Genomic DNA, 16,999 nt, shown 5'->3' on the forward strand with positions numbered 1-16,999 from the left:
ATTGAAAACGAAATGAATATGTTTATGTTGTGTATATCGCACGTGTGAAAGAAAGAAAGAAAGAGAGAGAGAGAGAGAGAGAGAGAGAGAGAGAGAGAGAGAGAGAGAAAGAGAGAGAGAGAGAGAGAGAGAGAGAGAGAGAGAGAGAGAAAATAAGTAGGAGTGAAATATCTGTTCAATCTTAGTTATCGTTTAACATTATAACAAGTGTAACTAAATGACAAATTGCCATATTTATGGACAATAAAGATCTATTATTATTATTATTATTATTATTATTATTATTATTATTACAATTGCGTAACAGTGATTTATTGATACAATTATAACATTTATACTGTCACTTATTATCATTTAAGCTGGCTGGTATAAGTTTAAAAATCAATATATAGTTTTTGGTCTTTTAAAAGTTGAGATGGTATTGTCTTCATAACCCACTGAACCATACTGAATACATTGCTGATAATCATATTTAAATAAACACATAAAAACAGATACAGTTGTTCATGTGACCATGGTTGAATGTTTATTTTGTTTTTATTTATGCAATTTTTTAATGACATATTCATAGGAAACTAATTATCCAGTTTTTACATTTGTTGTAAGAAGATAATTAAAAAAAAAAATCCTAACAACGTAGGAGTAAATAAAAACAAAAAAATGTAAAACAGTTCGCTAAACATGAGCATCATACCTTGGCGGCAAAATTGAGTTTAGAATTTCATCTGTTTGCTGGGCAGCTTTTGAGTCGACAGCATTTTTGCTTTTTGCTGGTGGAACAGGAACGGGACCAGTGCTAGGAGGGGGAACAGGGCTGGTTTTCAATGCCTTAGCCTAAAAGAGTAAAGAGTATGAATCTGAACATGTCATACGTTTATTATAAAGTTCAAACAATACATTGTAGGCATTTGAATTTTGTGACCATAGAATCTAACCAAATGTAATAATAATAATAATAATAATAATAATAATAATAATAATAATAATAATAATAATAATAATAATAATAATAATAATAATAATAATAATAATAATAATAATAATAATAGATCTTTATTGTCCATAAATATGGCAATTTGTCATTTAGTTACACTTGTTATAACGTTAAATGATAACTATAGGGATAGGGCTTTGAGATTTAAAATATCGTGTGTCGATTTGCATCCACTATCTAAGCAATAAGAGATCAGAATATTGACCGTTTAGTTTAGCAAACTTACAGCCATACCAATTCACTTACTCTTGATAATTTGCTCAAGGAGTTTTGTATTGTATACTTACACAAAATTGTCAAGCTTACTTTCTTTGAATTCAGTAAACATTGGATTGTTGAATTATGGGTACTTCCATCTTAAACTCAGGTTAAAAACAGAACCAACATTATTGACGAGTCAGGCTTGATGGCTTAATCAATTTGAGGAAAAATCTTCCTTTTTAAAAAAAGTCTCGCCTTTTAGAGATCGCACTGAAGCTTTGAAATCTTGAGATCCTCTGAGTTCGACATGACCTTATTTAGTTTAATTTAAACAGGGTGTTTCTGACTGTCTGAATTGCAATATTTAAAAAGCACTTTAAATCTACTGCTAATAGTTCAATATATATAAAAAAATACATTGTACAAGTCTCTGATTCACCACAATCACTTTTTCAGTTATTCCTTCTCTCTTTTTCCTTGAATTTTTTTTTTTAACCTCAAGTACGATGGGAAAAGCTCACTCTAGTTCTGGCTCTAAGATATAGCCAATTCAGTATTTAGCAATAGGCGATGTAATATCAAATAGATGGATAATTCTCTCCATTTCATTTATTGTTGATATCTCAAGGCAAGTAAGAAGTCACGGTGGACATGTTCGACACTCAATTTGGTTAAATTTCCACGACTTAATTTTAATCACTGATTCTGATTTTAGGGACACTACTCCAGAATCACAAATAGACAAAACAACTCACCCTTGGCGTCTTTTTGTCTGTATTTCTGCTAACCAATACTGGATTGTCATATTTGACAAGTGATGCGTTTGGAGGAATCATTTTTGTCACTGTTACAGGAATGGAGTTGCTGAAATCGTCTACAAACAACTTTTCATTGTTGCTATGCAACTTGTGTTGATTAAAAAGTAAAACGTAACAAGATGTAAACCAAATATTTTAATTATTTCGAATGCATTCAAATAGCTGATTATTCCGAAACGATTATCAATATTTTATTATGTTCAAAATTATTGATGATCGTATTTTGCCTCACTTTTATCCAAAGTTTGATACAAATTAATGTTTGTATCGTTCTCTTATACTAGCCATTATTAATATTTTTAACAGACAAGATGGCGCAGCAGATGAGTTTCGATGGTAAACAACGAATTTTTTGGCTTTTAAAATTTTCTCTACAATTATGTCTTTGAAATTTTAATTTTTATGTAATGACTAAGAACATTTTGATTTATATATGCTCTAAAGTGTTTGACATAATCATTTTTTTAGTAACAATCAAGTTGCCGATGAAAAGTCACCAGTTATCGATAATGCTGACTGTCACTACTGCACTCTCTCTGCCACTGTCGAATGTGATCCAATTTTTACTTTGGATTTGGACTATCTAGGTGATGAGATCTTGAATCTTAGCGATGTGCACTTATTTGCAGGTCTGATAACCCAGCTCATTATGGGCTGAATGTGTTATTGTAATTGTAATGAAAATCTTTAAAAAAAGGCAGTGTCTCTACGTACACGGTGACGGGGCACCTAGCCTCAGGATCTATGTACTTGGTAACTCCGGTATCTGGTTTGCCACTACAATACAAGCAATGGATGGACCTCGCTCTGTATGTATGTATGTGTGTGTGTGTGTGTGTGTGTGTGTGTGTTATTTTAACCCATTTAAGGCGAGATTCAACAAGGTTACCATGTTACTGTTGCCGTGTACGTAGATCGTGAGGCTAGGTGCCCGGTTGGTAACGAAAATAATGATACCAAGATATCTGGGCCATTCCATGTCAAGTGGACCAAATTTTCGGAAATTGGGAACCACACCCCTTTTGATTTTCCTCAAACTTGGCTCAATTGAAGATACTTATGAGACATGAAGAAAACCAAATTTTCAGTTCTGAATATGGATATTTGAATTTTTTACCATTTTTGGAAATTTTGTCTCAAAACGCGTCAAAATCAGATTTGCTCGTGGTTCCATATTTGAGAGGCTATAACTTTTTTATTAATCAAGCTAAATCTTTCAAATTTGGTAATCCTGTACAACTTTTAGCATAGATTACAATTATTTGAAGGATTTGAAGTCGATTTTGGGGGGTTTAAACAATGTATTGAGTTATGCCCCTTTGTAACTTAAGATTGAGATACTTAGGTTCTTTGCAGGTGATTTTTACCATGAAGCACCTCAAAATACAAGGAAAGCTTCCATGTGCTTATAGAAATAGTGTATCCGCACAATATAACAAATTTTGAAAAAAATCCCAGCCGACATCTTTGACCGTTTTGAGCCTTGAAGTTGCCTAAAATTTGCGATTTTGGTGAACGTTGCATTACGCTATCCGTTATTGTACGAAATATTATAGTACCAGACCCATATTTTTGCTATGATATGTTGGACCATATGTTATTTATTGATATACAAATCATCAATGACCAAAAATGAAACATTAAAGTCATGAAAAGAAATATTGAAAAAAATCATTTTTTTGCCGAACAGCACGGGAAGCCATGTTCAAGGGCAGATAACTCTAAAAGATGATAAATATTTTCATTTTCCTTCAAATAATTGTAATTTATGCTAAAAGTTGTACAAGATTAACAAATTTGAGAGAGTTAGCTTGATTAATAAAAAAGTTATAGCCTCTCAAATATGGACCCACGAGCAAATCTTATTTTGACGCGTTGAGACAAAATTTCCAAAAATTGTAAAAAATTCAAATATCCATATTCTGAACTGAAAATTTGGTTTTCTTCATGTCTCATAAGTATTTTCAATTGAGCCAAGTTTGAGGAAAATCAAAAGGGGTGTGGTTCCCACCCATGGTCCACTTGACGTGGAATGGCCCATCTGTGATATTCCTCTTTATAAAGAAGTTATGCATCTTTAATTGAACCCCCCTAAAACTTAGTAAAAGCGAACTGCAATTTCCAGTCATAACATTCTTATGGGCGAGTTGGGTCACAATTTGACTCCCACTGCTGCTGCTCACTAAACTGCCTAAAGTTACTGTGTAGGTAGGCACTCCGTAAAAAAAATATTTAAAAAATGATGCAAAATATTGTCCATTGCTGTGGGAGGCCTTATGAAAGCTCCTACATCAACGAAGTGACTATACTATATAATGTATATCGCTCTAATAGATAGAATAGAGCAACACTTAGGAGGCTTCCGAAAGCTCCTACTTCTACTTTGTCAGTATTCTTTTTTTTTATATAATGTTCTAGTAGGGGGTTTGGGAGGGGGGAAATCTCATATAGTTACTCAAGCTATTAAAAGGAAAACATATTTATATACTTTTTTTTTCTTTCTTCTAATATGCATTTTACATTAGAAATAACAACAACAAATAATTCATATTAAAAAAAAATTCTTATACTTATAGACATGATTTAATATCTTCACAAGTTGGGCGGATCTGTAGCGTAATGGTTAAGCCTTAAACTGTTTGACTTTTGATTGAAAGTCCTGGCCCTGGGTTCAAATACCAACGGGGATAGTAAGTTTTTATTTTCAATGTTTTAATAAAAATTTTTTACATCTATATCTATTTATATGTTTTCTCACTAATATTATTAGGGAGGCCTTCCGTAAGCTCTTTGTTCTAAGGTAAACAACCCAAGTGTTCGTTTAACTCCTAAGAGAAACTAAAACCTAGTACTTTTAACAACCCTTATAGGAAAAACAAACACCCTGGGACCTTTACTAAGACCTATAATTAACCCTAATAGTTATAGAAAAAAAATCTTCTGCCCTCTAGCTAACCCTATTTTTAAAAAAACACCTAGGACTGCTTTGCACTACCTTTCAATACTTCAACGAGGAGAACCAAAACAATGGTCATGTTAGGATATTTAAAATTTTCACTCATCTATCAAGGTGTGTCCTGGAGTTTGTTTTTATAAATGACCAGGTACTCATTTTACACCTGAGTAAAGGTGAAATAATATGAGTAAAGAGTCTTTTCCAAGGATTTAACAATGCGCCGAGTGAGCCTCGAACCCAAGACTTTCAGATTTGAAAGCATGTGTCATACCACAAGACCACAAAGCCGTACAATTTAATTAAAAAAATTTTTTTTTCCATTCTTAGAGGCACGCAATCTCCTCAAGAAATACAGAGAAGACCAAGTGCGAGATTCGGAACTGGTTGTAGACATATGGGAGGAGATAATTGGAGATGGCTGCCATCGGCTTGGAGATGAAGGTTTGTCACTAGGTCTTCCTCCATTTGCAAACATGTCACTCTTTTTTTTTTTTTTTTTTTTGTTGGACATCCTTGGCTACACAAAGATATTTTCATTTATTTTATTGTTTGAAAACAAAAAGTGTATTCAATTTGGGATTTTTACTGAAAGGTTTCCTGCTTTAGTGGAGCTCAAAACCATTAATATTAATATTGATCTGTTGATCAAAAGTAAAGGCAATTTATAGCTTTAATGTTTGGAGAGAGTCTGTCGTATACCCAGATAAAATGAGATATTTTGTCCCAAATTATTACTAATTTTAAAGAGTAGTGATTGGGTAGATGGGTCTAGTAAGTGGAAAGTAGTTTGGGAGAATTGCATCCTCCCCATAGGGTGGCAAGTGATTGTTTGTATTTGTCCATTCAATGCTTCGGAAATTATAAAATCTGGCGTCACTGGCATTATGGCTCTGAAGACAACTTACTTGTACTATTACTAATATTGCTACTATTTTCAGCTGTAATGGTAGTGGTGGTGAAAGTAGCCGTTGTAATAGTAGTAGAAATAGTAGTAGTAGTAGTAATAGTAGTAGTAGTAGTAGTAGTAGTAGTAGTAGCAGTCGTGGTAGTACTAGTAGAAGTAATTAATAGTTGTCGTAGTAGTAGCCATAGTCGTAGTTGTAGTAATAGTAGAAGAAAATTATGTGTTAAGCATTTATTTTCCTTACGTTCAGAACACAAGTCATAGTGCATGATAAAAATACATATTTTTATGCTTTTTCAGCCTGGTTGGTTTATGAGCAAGTGTGTATGGCAGCTCTGGATTGTCAACGATATGACTTGGCAGAGGTGGGTGAACTATTCTTTCCATATCGATTTTTGAAATATTAATGACATTGCTTTAATGAATTGCAATGTATCAGAAATTAAAAAAAAAAAGTTTTTGTGTTTTGAAGTTGTTGAAAGGCATTTGATCTTCACCTTGGTTGAAAAAAAAAATATATTACAGCACATGTGAATGGAACCTGGCCTGATTTCTGGTTTTCCGCATTTTCAAAATTTCAATATTGTCTCTAGACCTCTTCATTCCCTTAAAAGTGTAAATAGTTTCAGGTTTATATTTTAAAGATTAGCTCCAGCCCTGGTAATGATTCTCAAATATGGTCAATGTTGTTTTGAAGTAAGGGATTTTAGGCAAAGAAATCTACCTATTTTACGCTGGTTATTTGTAGTAGGTTTGTCTATGACTATTAAGGGCTTTAAAAAAATGGATATTAATCATTTCTTTTGCTAGTTTATTGAAGGGAAGGATTAGATAGTGGCTAGTTCATATGAATCTTGATAATATTTGACTATAGTTGTGTATCACATCCTTGGATGACAAGTTTCCCAAGAGTATTCGGGTCAGACGATTGCAAGGGATGTTGTACGAGGCAAGAGAAGAGTAAGTATTAGAAACTTTTATATTTATGCCTTTTATCTTTTTGATTCCCATATTAAGTGCAAATTTTGCTGCCTCAGGCTTGAAGAAAAAATAAAATAAAATAAAGTTGAACTGATTGATTTGCCTTAACCATTTCTATCATCTCACGCTTGACATTTGAATTTATGTCAAATTCATTGTTCATTAATTTATACCATCTGCCTCTGTTGCTAAAATTATAATCAACAGATGCTTGATCATTGCTATTTCAGCCATATTTAGAGGCACATGTCAGTGAGTGGATAAAACTCTATATTTAATCTATGCAATTTTTATTGTTTTTGTATTGTTTTTTTTTTCTTGGGGTAGACCTCCAAATTCATCACATGGACAATGTGGTTGATTCATGTTGACTTCTATGAGTATTTGATGGATTATTTATGTACGCTTAATCCTCTTCGGGTCTTGAGGCACATAGGGCATCCACCAGACATCTCCATTTTTTGCAGTCAGCTGCTTTTGTGGTAGCTTTATTCCAGGACTGGCCTGTTTCCTTTATTTCTTTTTCCATCATCCTTCGCCAGGTTTCTTTGGGTCTCCCCCCGCTTTCTCTTCTCATCTGCTGTTCAGTACAGGGCTGTCTTGGGAAGTGACCCTTTTTTATATAGCCATGTCACCATACTCAGAAGTCCTGCAAAGGACAGACTTTTATTTATTTTTTTACACAAACTCCATAGTCCAATAAATATGTGAATCCCAATCTGAACATGACATTTAGAAACAGATTAATATGAAATATTAAGTTTTAGCCTCCATGATCCAATCTTTTAAATTCAAGATAACCCACCTTTGTCCAACAACATGAAACCTTAATAGTCATAAGAGAACTAATGTTCTAACAGTCACTGTATAGAAATTGCATGTTGTATCTCTACAACATGCTTCAGTGGCGTCTGCTACCATTTTGAATACACAGTTCCTGTGACTTCTCCTTCTTGTTTGTTGTCTTTTTTGTTCAATTATTTCCACCTTAGTTTTTGATTTGTATTTATTTTTCTCTTTAGATTTTCAGAGGCTGAAGAAGAATATGTATCCATTCTGGAGACAGATCAAACAAACATGGTAATTATAGATAAGGGGGGGGGGGGGATGAAAAGTAAGATTGTATGAAATTTTGGTAAAACAAAACATGGGTGAAAATTCTGAGATTGAGTTTCCATGCTAACAGGGAGTCATTTTAAAGAAAAATCAAATGAAGATGTATTATTTCATGATGATTTTATAACAAATTGTTTTGTTTTGTTAAAGTTAAGATTACATTTTTTTCATTTAATTTAATCTAGGATTTTTTTTTAGCTTCAAACAACATATCTGTCTTCAAACGGAGCTAGTTTGAATTTGTGCAGTCAATTTTTTATTCTCTTGTCCTTCTGTTTACCTTGCAGTGATCAGTGCGGGGTCCGTTAGGGTTGGTGGAAAGTACTTTGTGACATACCAGCATCTAATCCTAATCATATTTCAAGCTACTCATTTTCATAGAGGAATAAATTCCTAATTTTTGGGCTTCATAGCTCTCATGGATCATTATCGTGTCATGGAATCCTGTTTTACTGCTATTTTAATCTCCTACAGCATTGAGGACACAACTCATTTAAAAAAATTATTCCTTCATTATTGATATCCTTGACATCTGATTCTTTTTTAATGAAAAGGGAGCAAGAGCTTTTTTACTCTTTCTGTTCTTTCTTTTTTTATTTTTGGATATGTAATCAGCGAGAAATATTTGAATGAGATAGATCATTGTAGAGATGAACACTTCAGAAGCATTTGTGAACTCGGTGTATTGATACTCATGAGTTGTAGGACCAAATTTTTCCAATATCTTGATCATTTGTCACACCCTGACAACCCCTGAATTCATTGATTCGTCGTACTTTGTTTCCTTTCAGTATGCTAGAAAGCGGCAGGTAGCCATTTTGAAAGCACGACAGAAGATACCAGAGGCTATTCAAAAGTTGAATGAATATTTAAAAGGGTGAGATATATTCATTTTCATTTGCAGTCAGATTTGTGTAATTATTTCATGGTATTATGGACTTATGATGTGACAATTTTATCAATTGATCTGATGAGCAGTTTTTATTAAAATCTGAACTTTTGTCGAATGCAAGATGCCATTTTAAATCAACACATTCTTGCCAAATTTCACGTGATTAGAACCTTGAAATATAAATAATCATCATCTTGTTTTTTATTGAAATTTAACCTACCTCCATATTCGTTTTCCTTCAGAGAGGAGACAGAATTCTATGTCATGCATATATTGTTAAAGATCTAAAAATGTCAAATGAGTATGTCAGAGACTAACAGTTCAATTTTCTCCGTACCAGCTTGCATTACCAGTTTAATACTCCTTCTGTCAGGTGGGGGACAAATCTCTGACCCATGCAATGATAACTAATAAGCCCATAATGTGATTTCAGTTTTCAGACTTTTGATTATATATTTACATTAGTTCCATCATTGGAACCTTAAGTTAAGGCCTCATTGCCAGTTTGAGTTCCATTTGATACGATCACTGGTGTCGATCTGGTTGTTTAGTAATGTATTTATTTATGTTATCATAGTTTTTTTTGTTGTTGGCTGAAGAAGGGTTTTGAGCACAAAACGTTTCGTGTTTGGTATTTTGTTCTTTTTTTAAAGCTGTTATATTCATTTTTGATGATTACTTTTTACAATCAATTGCTTAATATAATCTTACAAAAAAATCTTATCCACATTGCTGTATCCATAACAGTTTCATGACAGACTATGAGGCGTGGAATGAGTTGTGTGACCTGTACTTGTCGCAACACGACTACAACAACGCAGCTTTTTGTTTGGAGGAGCTCATCATGTCAAATCCTCACAACCACCTGTATCATCAGAAATATGCAGAGGTAATCAAATTCATGTTTCTCATAGGACATGGTGTTGGTAATGGATTGGATTGGAGAATTTTGTTTAGTTTTTGTGCCTTTATAAAATGAATAAAATAAAATTAAATCCCCTTTATTCAACCCATAGGGGAAATTTGTCTCTAGGGTCTATTCCAAGGGAAGACTGGAATAACCGAGGCATCAGCCACAGTGCAGCGCTGCAAATTGAGCTAAGGCAAGGTGATTTGCTCAAGGCTACACAGCGCAGCGGCGGGTGATCGAAATTGGTACCTCTCGGGTACGAAGCAAAGACCGTACCGCTGAGCCACGCTGCCTGGCTTATGTCAAGATTATGTATGAAAATGCCTAGTAGCCAATTGTCCCGATTTGGCAATCAGGAGAAAAATTAATTTTAAAAAATTAAAGAATAAATTTGACTGTTTACCTGCATCGAAATGACCCTTTCATGTCCCACGATCATGCTTTTGTGACTAGCAAATTAAAACAAGGAACAAGAAAAGCTCAATCTAGATTAAATGATACAATAGTTCAAACATATTGCTGTTTTGGATCATGAAAGCATTATGCGTTCGGGTTTTAGCTCTTTGAAAAGTTGACTTCTATGAAAATAGTTTTACTTTAACAGTAATCTTTGGTTAATGTTTGCATGATTTTTAAAAGATTTTTTGTTATATGTGGTCTCAACACAGTTATATATTCAGCTGAATAGATTTTTCTCCAATTCCTGTTTTTTTTCCATCTTTAATTGTACATTTTTTAAAAAATCGTTAATTTCGTCAAGATTTATTCTAGGTTTTAGAATTTTATCTGCAGTTGAATATCTGTTCGATTAATTTTTAAAAAAAATTATTTATTTTTTGGTCTGGCCATATTTATACAGATTCGCTACACACAAGGAGGCAATGATAATGTCGAAATGGCGCGCACATATTACTCTCAGGCTGCCAAACTCAATGCCAACAACCTCAGGGCTTTGTATGGATTATTCATGGTAAGGATGGAATCACAAAATCTTTTACTTTCAACCAGTTCCTGAGTTCAGGCAATCAGATTTTTCAATTGTGATTTGATAAGTATTATAACGCCATCAACTTGTAAAGTATTGGATATTTTTTGGGGGGCAGCGCTTTATTGTCAGGGCATTTTGCATTCTGCTTTAACTTTTTCAGCGCTGACGCTATATTCGCATTTATGTCACAAAATGGCTGACACCTGATTGAGGCAGCATGAGAATCACAAGCTAAGACAAAGCGACATTCGAATTCAGCACAAAATCTCAATTAAAATACCCAACTAGGGCCAATTGAATGTTCTGATAAAAGACATGATACTAATTTATAGTAGTTTTTGTAGAAAGTAGGATTGGATTACATTATTGTTTTTGCCTTTCAAGACCAGCCACACTGTGCTGCCATTGGCCAATAGAACAGATTCTGCTCTGGCCGCACAGTTTTTAAATTACAAAAATCTAAGCAGAGCTGCCTACCATTCTGTGTTTTGCAGAATCATCCTGTGAAATCATTGTCTATCATGCGATTCAATTGAGCTCAATGGAATTCAAATTTCCGTGAGTTAGGCAAGATTTACACCGAAGTTGAAGTTTGTCTTTCACTGCAATTTGTTCAAACTCCCTTTGTTTTGACTCCCGCTCTGAGTGGTGCATAGTTGAGTCCTTGGCAAAGGCTCTTTATTTACTTTCTCTCATCGTACTCAGGTGTAAAATGAGCACTTAGTTGTTAACAGCATTGTCTCAGTCGAAAAAAAAAATGATATTATCACCTAACAGGCATTATTCTCGTCCTGCCTACATGTTAAATGTTGGCTAGAGACCCCTTGTAAAGGGCTTTGAGCCCATTTAGTGGATATTGTACTATATAAATACTCTATTTTATTTTTTAAAAAGTTATATGCAAGATCATTAATTAATGTCAGTCAGGAGAGCAGAATGGGAAGTTTTGGTGTATTTAGTTTATAATCATGACAAAAACTTTTTTTAAAAATAAGTTTTGGTATGTGATTCTGCTTTTTCATCCCAAATTCTGCTTTTTCATCTTTATGATTCTGCTAATGATAGGGAATTCTGCATATGGAAAAACAGCCAGGACATATTAAAATCATTACAAATTCTAGGTCACAACACGGAAATGTTTAGAAATAGTATAAGTCATCTAATTTTATATTTGTCCTGGGAAAGAGTCCCAGAAATGAGGAGCCAAGGCGGAAAAAGAAAATTCTCCAGTTTCATGATTTTTTTATAAAAAGGGGTCTAATGTGAATAAGATGGTCAAAGCTTTATTTTATGATTGTGCGGCTATGTGGTCTTATGGTATTACACTCGCTTTCGGATCGGAAGGTTCGAGCCTCTCTCCGCGCATAGTTGAGTCCTTAGAAAAGGCTCTTTACCCACATTCTCTCACCGTACTCAGGTGTAAAATGAGTACCTGGCTGTTAACAGCATTGTCTCTGTCCGAAAAAATTATAATATCGCCTTACAGGCTTCATGATTTGTCCTAAATGTTAAATGTTGCTGTTGCACAGGGACCCTTTGTAAAGCCCTGTGAGCATGTTTTGTGGATATTGCGCTATATAAAAGCTCAATTATACAATTTTACTTTAAAACGTTTGTTTTGTTTTTTTTTTCGGTTTTTTTTTTGGTTATACACCTTACTTCTCGCCATTTTATAATGCTGTCTTTGACCAATAAAGGAGGTTGTATTTTTTAAATAAGGCATTGCATCATCATCCAGAGGATCTTGCTGAGTTGTGAGTAGTTTAGAAGAAAACCATTCATGAGGAAAAAAAAGAGAGAAGTTTAATGTAAACAAGATAGCACTCCTGTTCAGAGTTGATTATCTGGTTGTGAGCTCCAGCTTCTTCCAGTTATGTTCATCATTGACATTGCCATCAGCGTAGAGAGAGTAAACTTATCATTAAATTTACTTATTTGCTTTTTTTTTGTCTGGAATGCAGTGTGCCACATATTTAGCTGTGAGCTCAAACAAGGGAGCCAAGGACAGACAGCAAAACCTGAAATATGCCAACTGGGCTCTGGAACAGATACAGACCAAATACGAGGTAAGCTGATATATTTCTCACACCTGCCACTTTTGTCAATTGAATTGTTGTTCATATTATATACAGCTATGACAAAAAGTTGATTGTAACTTTTAACTCAAAAAGACAAAAGATTGAAAGTTATTTGAAAGAACTGTTTTCAATTGTTTTCATTATTTGAATATTGATATCTGATCCAGATACTATTGGAGACTATCACTAAAAAAAAAAAAAGCAGATTCTCAAATTGTCAAGAAAGGTAATTTCAATCTTATGTTAAATTGCACAGTGTAAGGATTAATGAATAAATTGAGACTCGGATACAAAAAAAAATATTTTGAAATATTATTGTAAATGTGGTTGCCTATATCTTTGAATGTGAAAAGTAGATTTTGTTTAGTCTTAAATGAGATTATTTATGTGCATGAATAAGTGTAGCACTGGGGTAATGTTTTTCGTTATTTTGCTTTTAACAGACACAACAGACGTCATCCCAGCTTAAAGAAACAAGAGGAATTGAAAGTCTCCACCGCCTCTTGGAGTCTATACAGTCTCCCTGATTTTGAAAGCGATATTAGAAAGTAAAGGATATATATATATGGATGTTTTAGTTAATGAAATAAGAGAACAGAAATGGAGTTGTGATTCTTTGGAAGAGTGATGAATGGGCTTGAATTTGATTGGGAAGGGGGGGGGGGGGGGGGGGGGGGGGGAGTAGAGTCGAGTATTTGTGATGTGTTCAGAAATTCAAGCCTAAATGTCATATTTGTAATATTTAAATTGATATTTTGCCCACTCTTTTTTTCAGTTTAAAAATCGTTATCGGCTTTAACTTTAATAATGGTGGGCGAGTCTCCGTTTTATATTTATTTATTTATTTATTTAATTATTTCTTTTGTTGATGCCATTATTCAACCTAGAAAAAATGATGGAAATAAAATCTTTCCATAGGTCTTAAAAATAACTTATGATAGATGTCTTTGTGTAATTTTGTGTTGCATTTCACCAAATAACATTTTAGCACAGTCTCTTATGCATCTTACTGCATGAAGAACCAATGGGAGTAGGCAGGCTGGCAATTCTGCATATGGAAAAACAGCAAGGACATTTTAAAATCGTTACAAATTACAGGTCACAACACAGAAATGTCTTTTCAACCTTTGGGAAAATTATCGGTATAACAAATGAATATATTATGAGTTTAATAGAGGCCATACTTATCATTAAATTGGTAACAAGGGATATGTTGGCAATGTATCAAGGGTGGTATATGTTGTTTGTTTTTTTCTAATGAATAGGATGCAATAGTCGTAACGTCACTTCCCTCGTAATGAAGCATCGTATCTTAGTAAGTGGTTCTAAACTATAGGAACAATGGCAGACGCCATTATGAAATACTTCTCAAGAGCATAAAAGTGTATCCAGAGAGGAAAAGCATTTGATGAAAAGGCAGTTAGCAGACTCCACCGACATGTTAAGTGAAGAGTGATTGTATATGGGATAGGATGAGTGAATGAATGAATCTTATTGACATTGGAATATTAGAATGACGAAATGCCATAAACGTGATTTGATTTCATGTTTAGTAAACCATATTCTCACTTTCATCTCTATTTATGAAGATTTAATTTATTTGATTTTTAAAAAAAAGAATATTATTATTTGTTTCTTTAAGAGTTGTGGACTGTTTTTTTTGTTTTTTTTTTCTTGATTGTTTATTCGTTTGATGTACTATAATGTCATTGCAGATGTTTCATATTTTCATTCCATTTTGAATGGCGTCTCCGTAAGGTGTGAATTTATTTACATGTTCTATTCTAATTTTTTTTTCTTCATGGGAAAGTGAAATCGTTGTTTAAAGAAATTTTTATATGAATTAATTTTTTTTTTCTTAATATAGCTGACTATTCACTCAAAAATCCATTATTTCTGTCTTACACCATCAGTGTTCACACACGTACATTAATTACCTATGAATTAGTTTTTAGATTTCTTGGTTTCCATTCTCTGTTTGATATTCAATTCCAACTTTTATTATTATTTTTTTATACTCGTCATTTTTCATCTTTTCAATGATGTTTTTCATTAGGTGTGGTTTATTTTCTTGGGGGAACCCCTGAAAGATTTCATAAAGTATAACTGTGACTGGATTTATGATTATGGCTGTTATTTGGGCTTTGGGGTTCTACATCGGTCAACAACTTTGCTATCTTATGTCTATATATTTATATTTATATCTTACAGTGGAAGGCGGATTCAACAAGGTCTTTGGGACTGGGCCTCTGACTTCGTTAAATGCGCCCTCTTGTGAATGTGACTTTAATCTATGAATTTTAAAATTTACTTCCCTTCAGCACTGTCTTGGTTTTGTCCTGGTCCTGGCTGGATGCCCTTGCTGAGAGGGAAACAATTAACTGAAAAGTTAGTTTTGGGAGATATTTTTTTCCTTGTAAATCATCTCTCTGTTATGCACTGTATTGTTTTCTGTATATTACAATGATTTGTAAAACATTTGAGTATATTCCTCTTAGTAGGGACCTGTGCTTGTGTCTGGATGAGACTTTTACTTTTAGTGATCTCAAACTAATTACTTTGATAGTGTGCTCTTGGAATCTACACCTGTTTCGTATTTGAACCAATTCCCCTTTGTCTTACCTTTTCTTGGGTGCTTTAATTGTAATTCTAGAACTTTTTACTATCCCATTTTCTTCCTTTTTATCGGCGCTGATATGACCTTAATGTGTTGCAAGCGCCGTAAAACCCTTAAAAACAAACAAACATTAGTGCTGACCCAAGATCTATTTTTTTCCGCATCGTTTTCCTTTTTACTGGTGCTGAACTGACCTAAAATTAAAATTGTGCACAAGATGTCAAACCAATAAAAATAATATTTTAAAATGGCTGCTATTGTTCTTTTGTGTACACTCTCTCTCTTACCCCCCCCCCCCCTCCACCTCTCTCTCTCTGGGTGGGGTTCTTTACCTCCCATAGTGGGCAGGAAGATAACTTATTGTATCTTCTATACCCCTATATCTGTTTTCCAACTTCTTGTCTTTGTCTAAGAATGAAATTACTGGATTTGTCCCTTCCCTGGACGGAGTCCTTTACTGGGAGGGAAACAGTCAAATGTATATTTATAGTTTTGGAAGATTATATATATATTTTTTTTTCAATGAAACTTTCATTGCCTAAATATAGAATTGACAGTCGACCATGGACATCATTGTAGTCTTATCAGTCCACAGTCAAAATCATGGCAAAAGTAAGTTAAAATATGAAAAGGAACGAAATATTATCTATAACAGATGTATTGCTATTTCCTCTTTGGAAATCTTTTGCGTTGAAAGTACGAAGGCTGGTATCTTACTTTCCATCGTGTACTAGAGAGCGTGATGTTACCAGCACACAATAGCCGAATTAGTCAACGTCCTTACAACGCCTACTTATAGGCAAGAGACAAGAAAGCGTTCATGAAATCCGGGTTTTTTTTAGTCACTTGCTCCGCTTAGGATTAAGACCAGCAAGTCATTTACTAGACTAGTACATAAATAGCAAGTGTAACATGCATTGTTTTATTTTGTTAGGATCGGCATCATCTGTGACTGGGTGGGGATCCTGACCTCCCATAGTAGGCAGGGGGGTACATACTGTGTCTTCTATCCCCTTATATCTGTTTTCCAACATGCTTTCTGTCTTTGTCTTGGCATGAGATTACTTGGTTTTGTCCTGGCCCTGGCCGGAGTCCTAGCTGGGAGGGAAACAGTCAAATGCATAGTTATTGTTTTGGGAGATGACTTAAATCATCTCTCTGTTATGTGTTATTATATTTGTTATTTTTAATGTATAATGCAAGCATTTGAGTGTATTCTGCTTTTTTGGATTTTGTGCTTGTGTCTGGATGAGACGTATAGGTGATCTCAAACTAAGTGCATTGGTGGTATGCTCTTGGAATCTACATCTGATCCCTATTTGTTCCCAGTTCCCCTATGTCTTACTTTTTCTTGGGTGCTTTAATTGTAATTCTATAACTTTTTACTATCCCATTTTCTTCCTTTTTACTGGCGCTGATATGACCTTAATGTGTTGCAAGCGCCGTAAAACCCTTAAAAACTAAACTAAACATCATCTGTGACAGCTCATTGTGGGTAGAGAAGAGGCTAAAGAGAAAGCGCATGTTTTACGACTGCGTGCACA

General features: G+C 34.0%; 2 protein-coding genes across 2 annotated transcripts in view; one reads left to right on the forward strand and one right to left on the reverse strand.

Annotated features, from left to right (window-relative positions):
* Nucleotides 1-2,090, reverse strand: part of LOC144957034 (33 kDa inner dynein arm light chain, axonemal) — a 9,556-nt gene extending 7,466 nt beyond the window's left edge. The window contains exons 1-2 of the mRNA XM_078887969.1: nt 1,951-2,090; nt 695-834 (exon numbers count right to left, since the gene is read on the reverse strand). Coding sequence (XP_078744095.1) covers nt 695-834; nt 1,951-2,031 — 221 coding nt within the window. The 5' untranslated portion in view covers nt 2,032-2,090. The remainder of the gene's footprint in view (nt 1-694; nt 835-1,950) is intronic.
* Nucleotides 2,091-2,256: 166 nt separating this feature from the next.
* LOC144956994 (ER membrane protein complex subunit 2-like) lies at nt 2,257-15,703 on the forward strand. The gene is made up of 10 exons (XM_078887895.1): nt 2,257-2,349; nt 5,297-5,410; nt 6,174-6,238; nt 6,748-6,833; nt 7,877-7,934; nt 8,762-8,847; nt 9,610-9,751; nt 10,632-10,742; nt 12,722-12,826; nt 13,282-15,703. The coding sequence occupies exons 1-10, from the start codon at nt 2,325-2,327 to the stop codon at nt 13,363-13,365; spliced, it is 876 nt and encodes a 291-aa protein (XP_078744021.1). The 5' UTR covers nt 2,257-2,324; the 3' UTR covers nt 13,366-15,703.
* Nucleotides 15,704-16,999: the final 1,296 nt, after the last annotated feature.

The sequence above is a fragment of the Berghia stephanieae genome, chromosome 11 (assembly GCF_034508935.2).
Source record: "Berghia stephanieae isolate SIO BIC M18660-M18661 chromosome 11, UCSD_Bste_1.3, whole genome shotgun sequence".
NCBI classification, from domain to species: domain Eukaryota; kingdom Metazoa; phylum Mollusca; class Gastropoda; order Nudibranchia; family Aeolidiidae; genus Berghia; species Berghia stephanieae.

Excerpts from the sequence above, each read along its gene's own strand:
- LOC144956994 (XM_078887895.1), top strand. The coding sequence starts at position 2,325 with ATGGCGCAGCAGATGAGTTTCGATG. Across the intron at positions 7,935-8,761 it reads AGACAGATCAAACAAACATG|TATGCTAGAAAGCGGCAGGT; the intron begins GTAATTATAGAT and ends GTTTCCTTTCAG. Across the intron at positions 9,752-10,631 it reads ATCATCAGAAATATGCAGAG|ATTCGCTACACACAAGGAGG; the intron begins GTAATCAAATTC and ends ATATTTATACAG.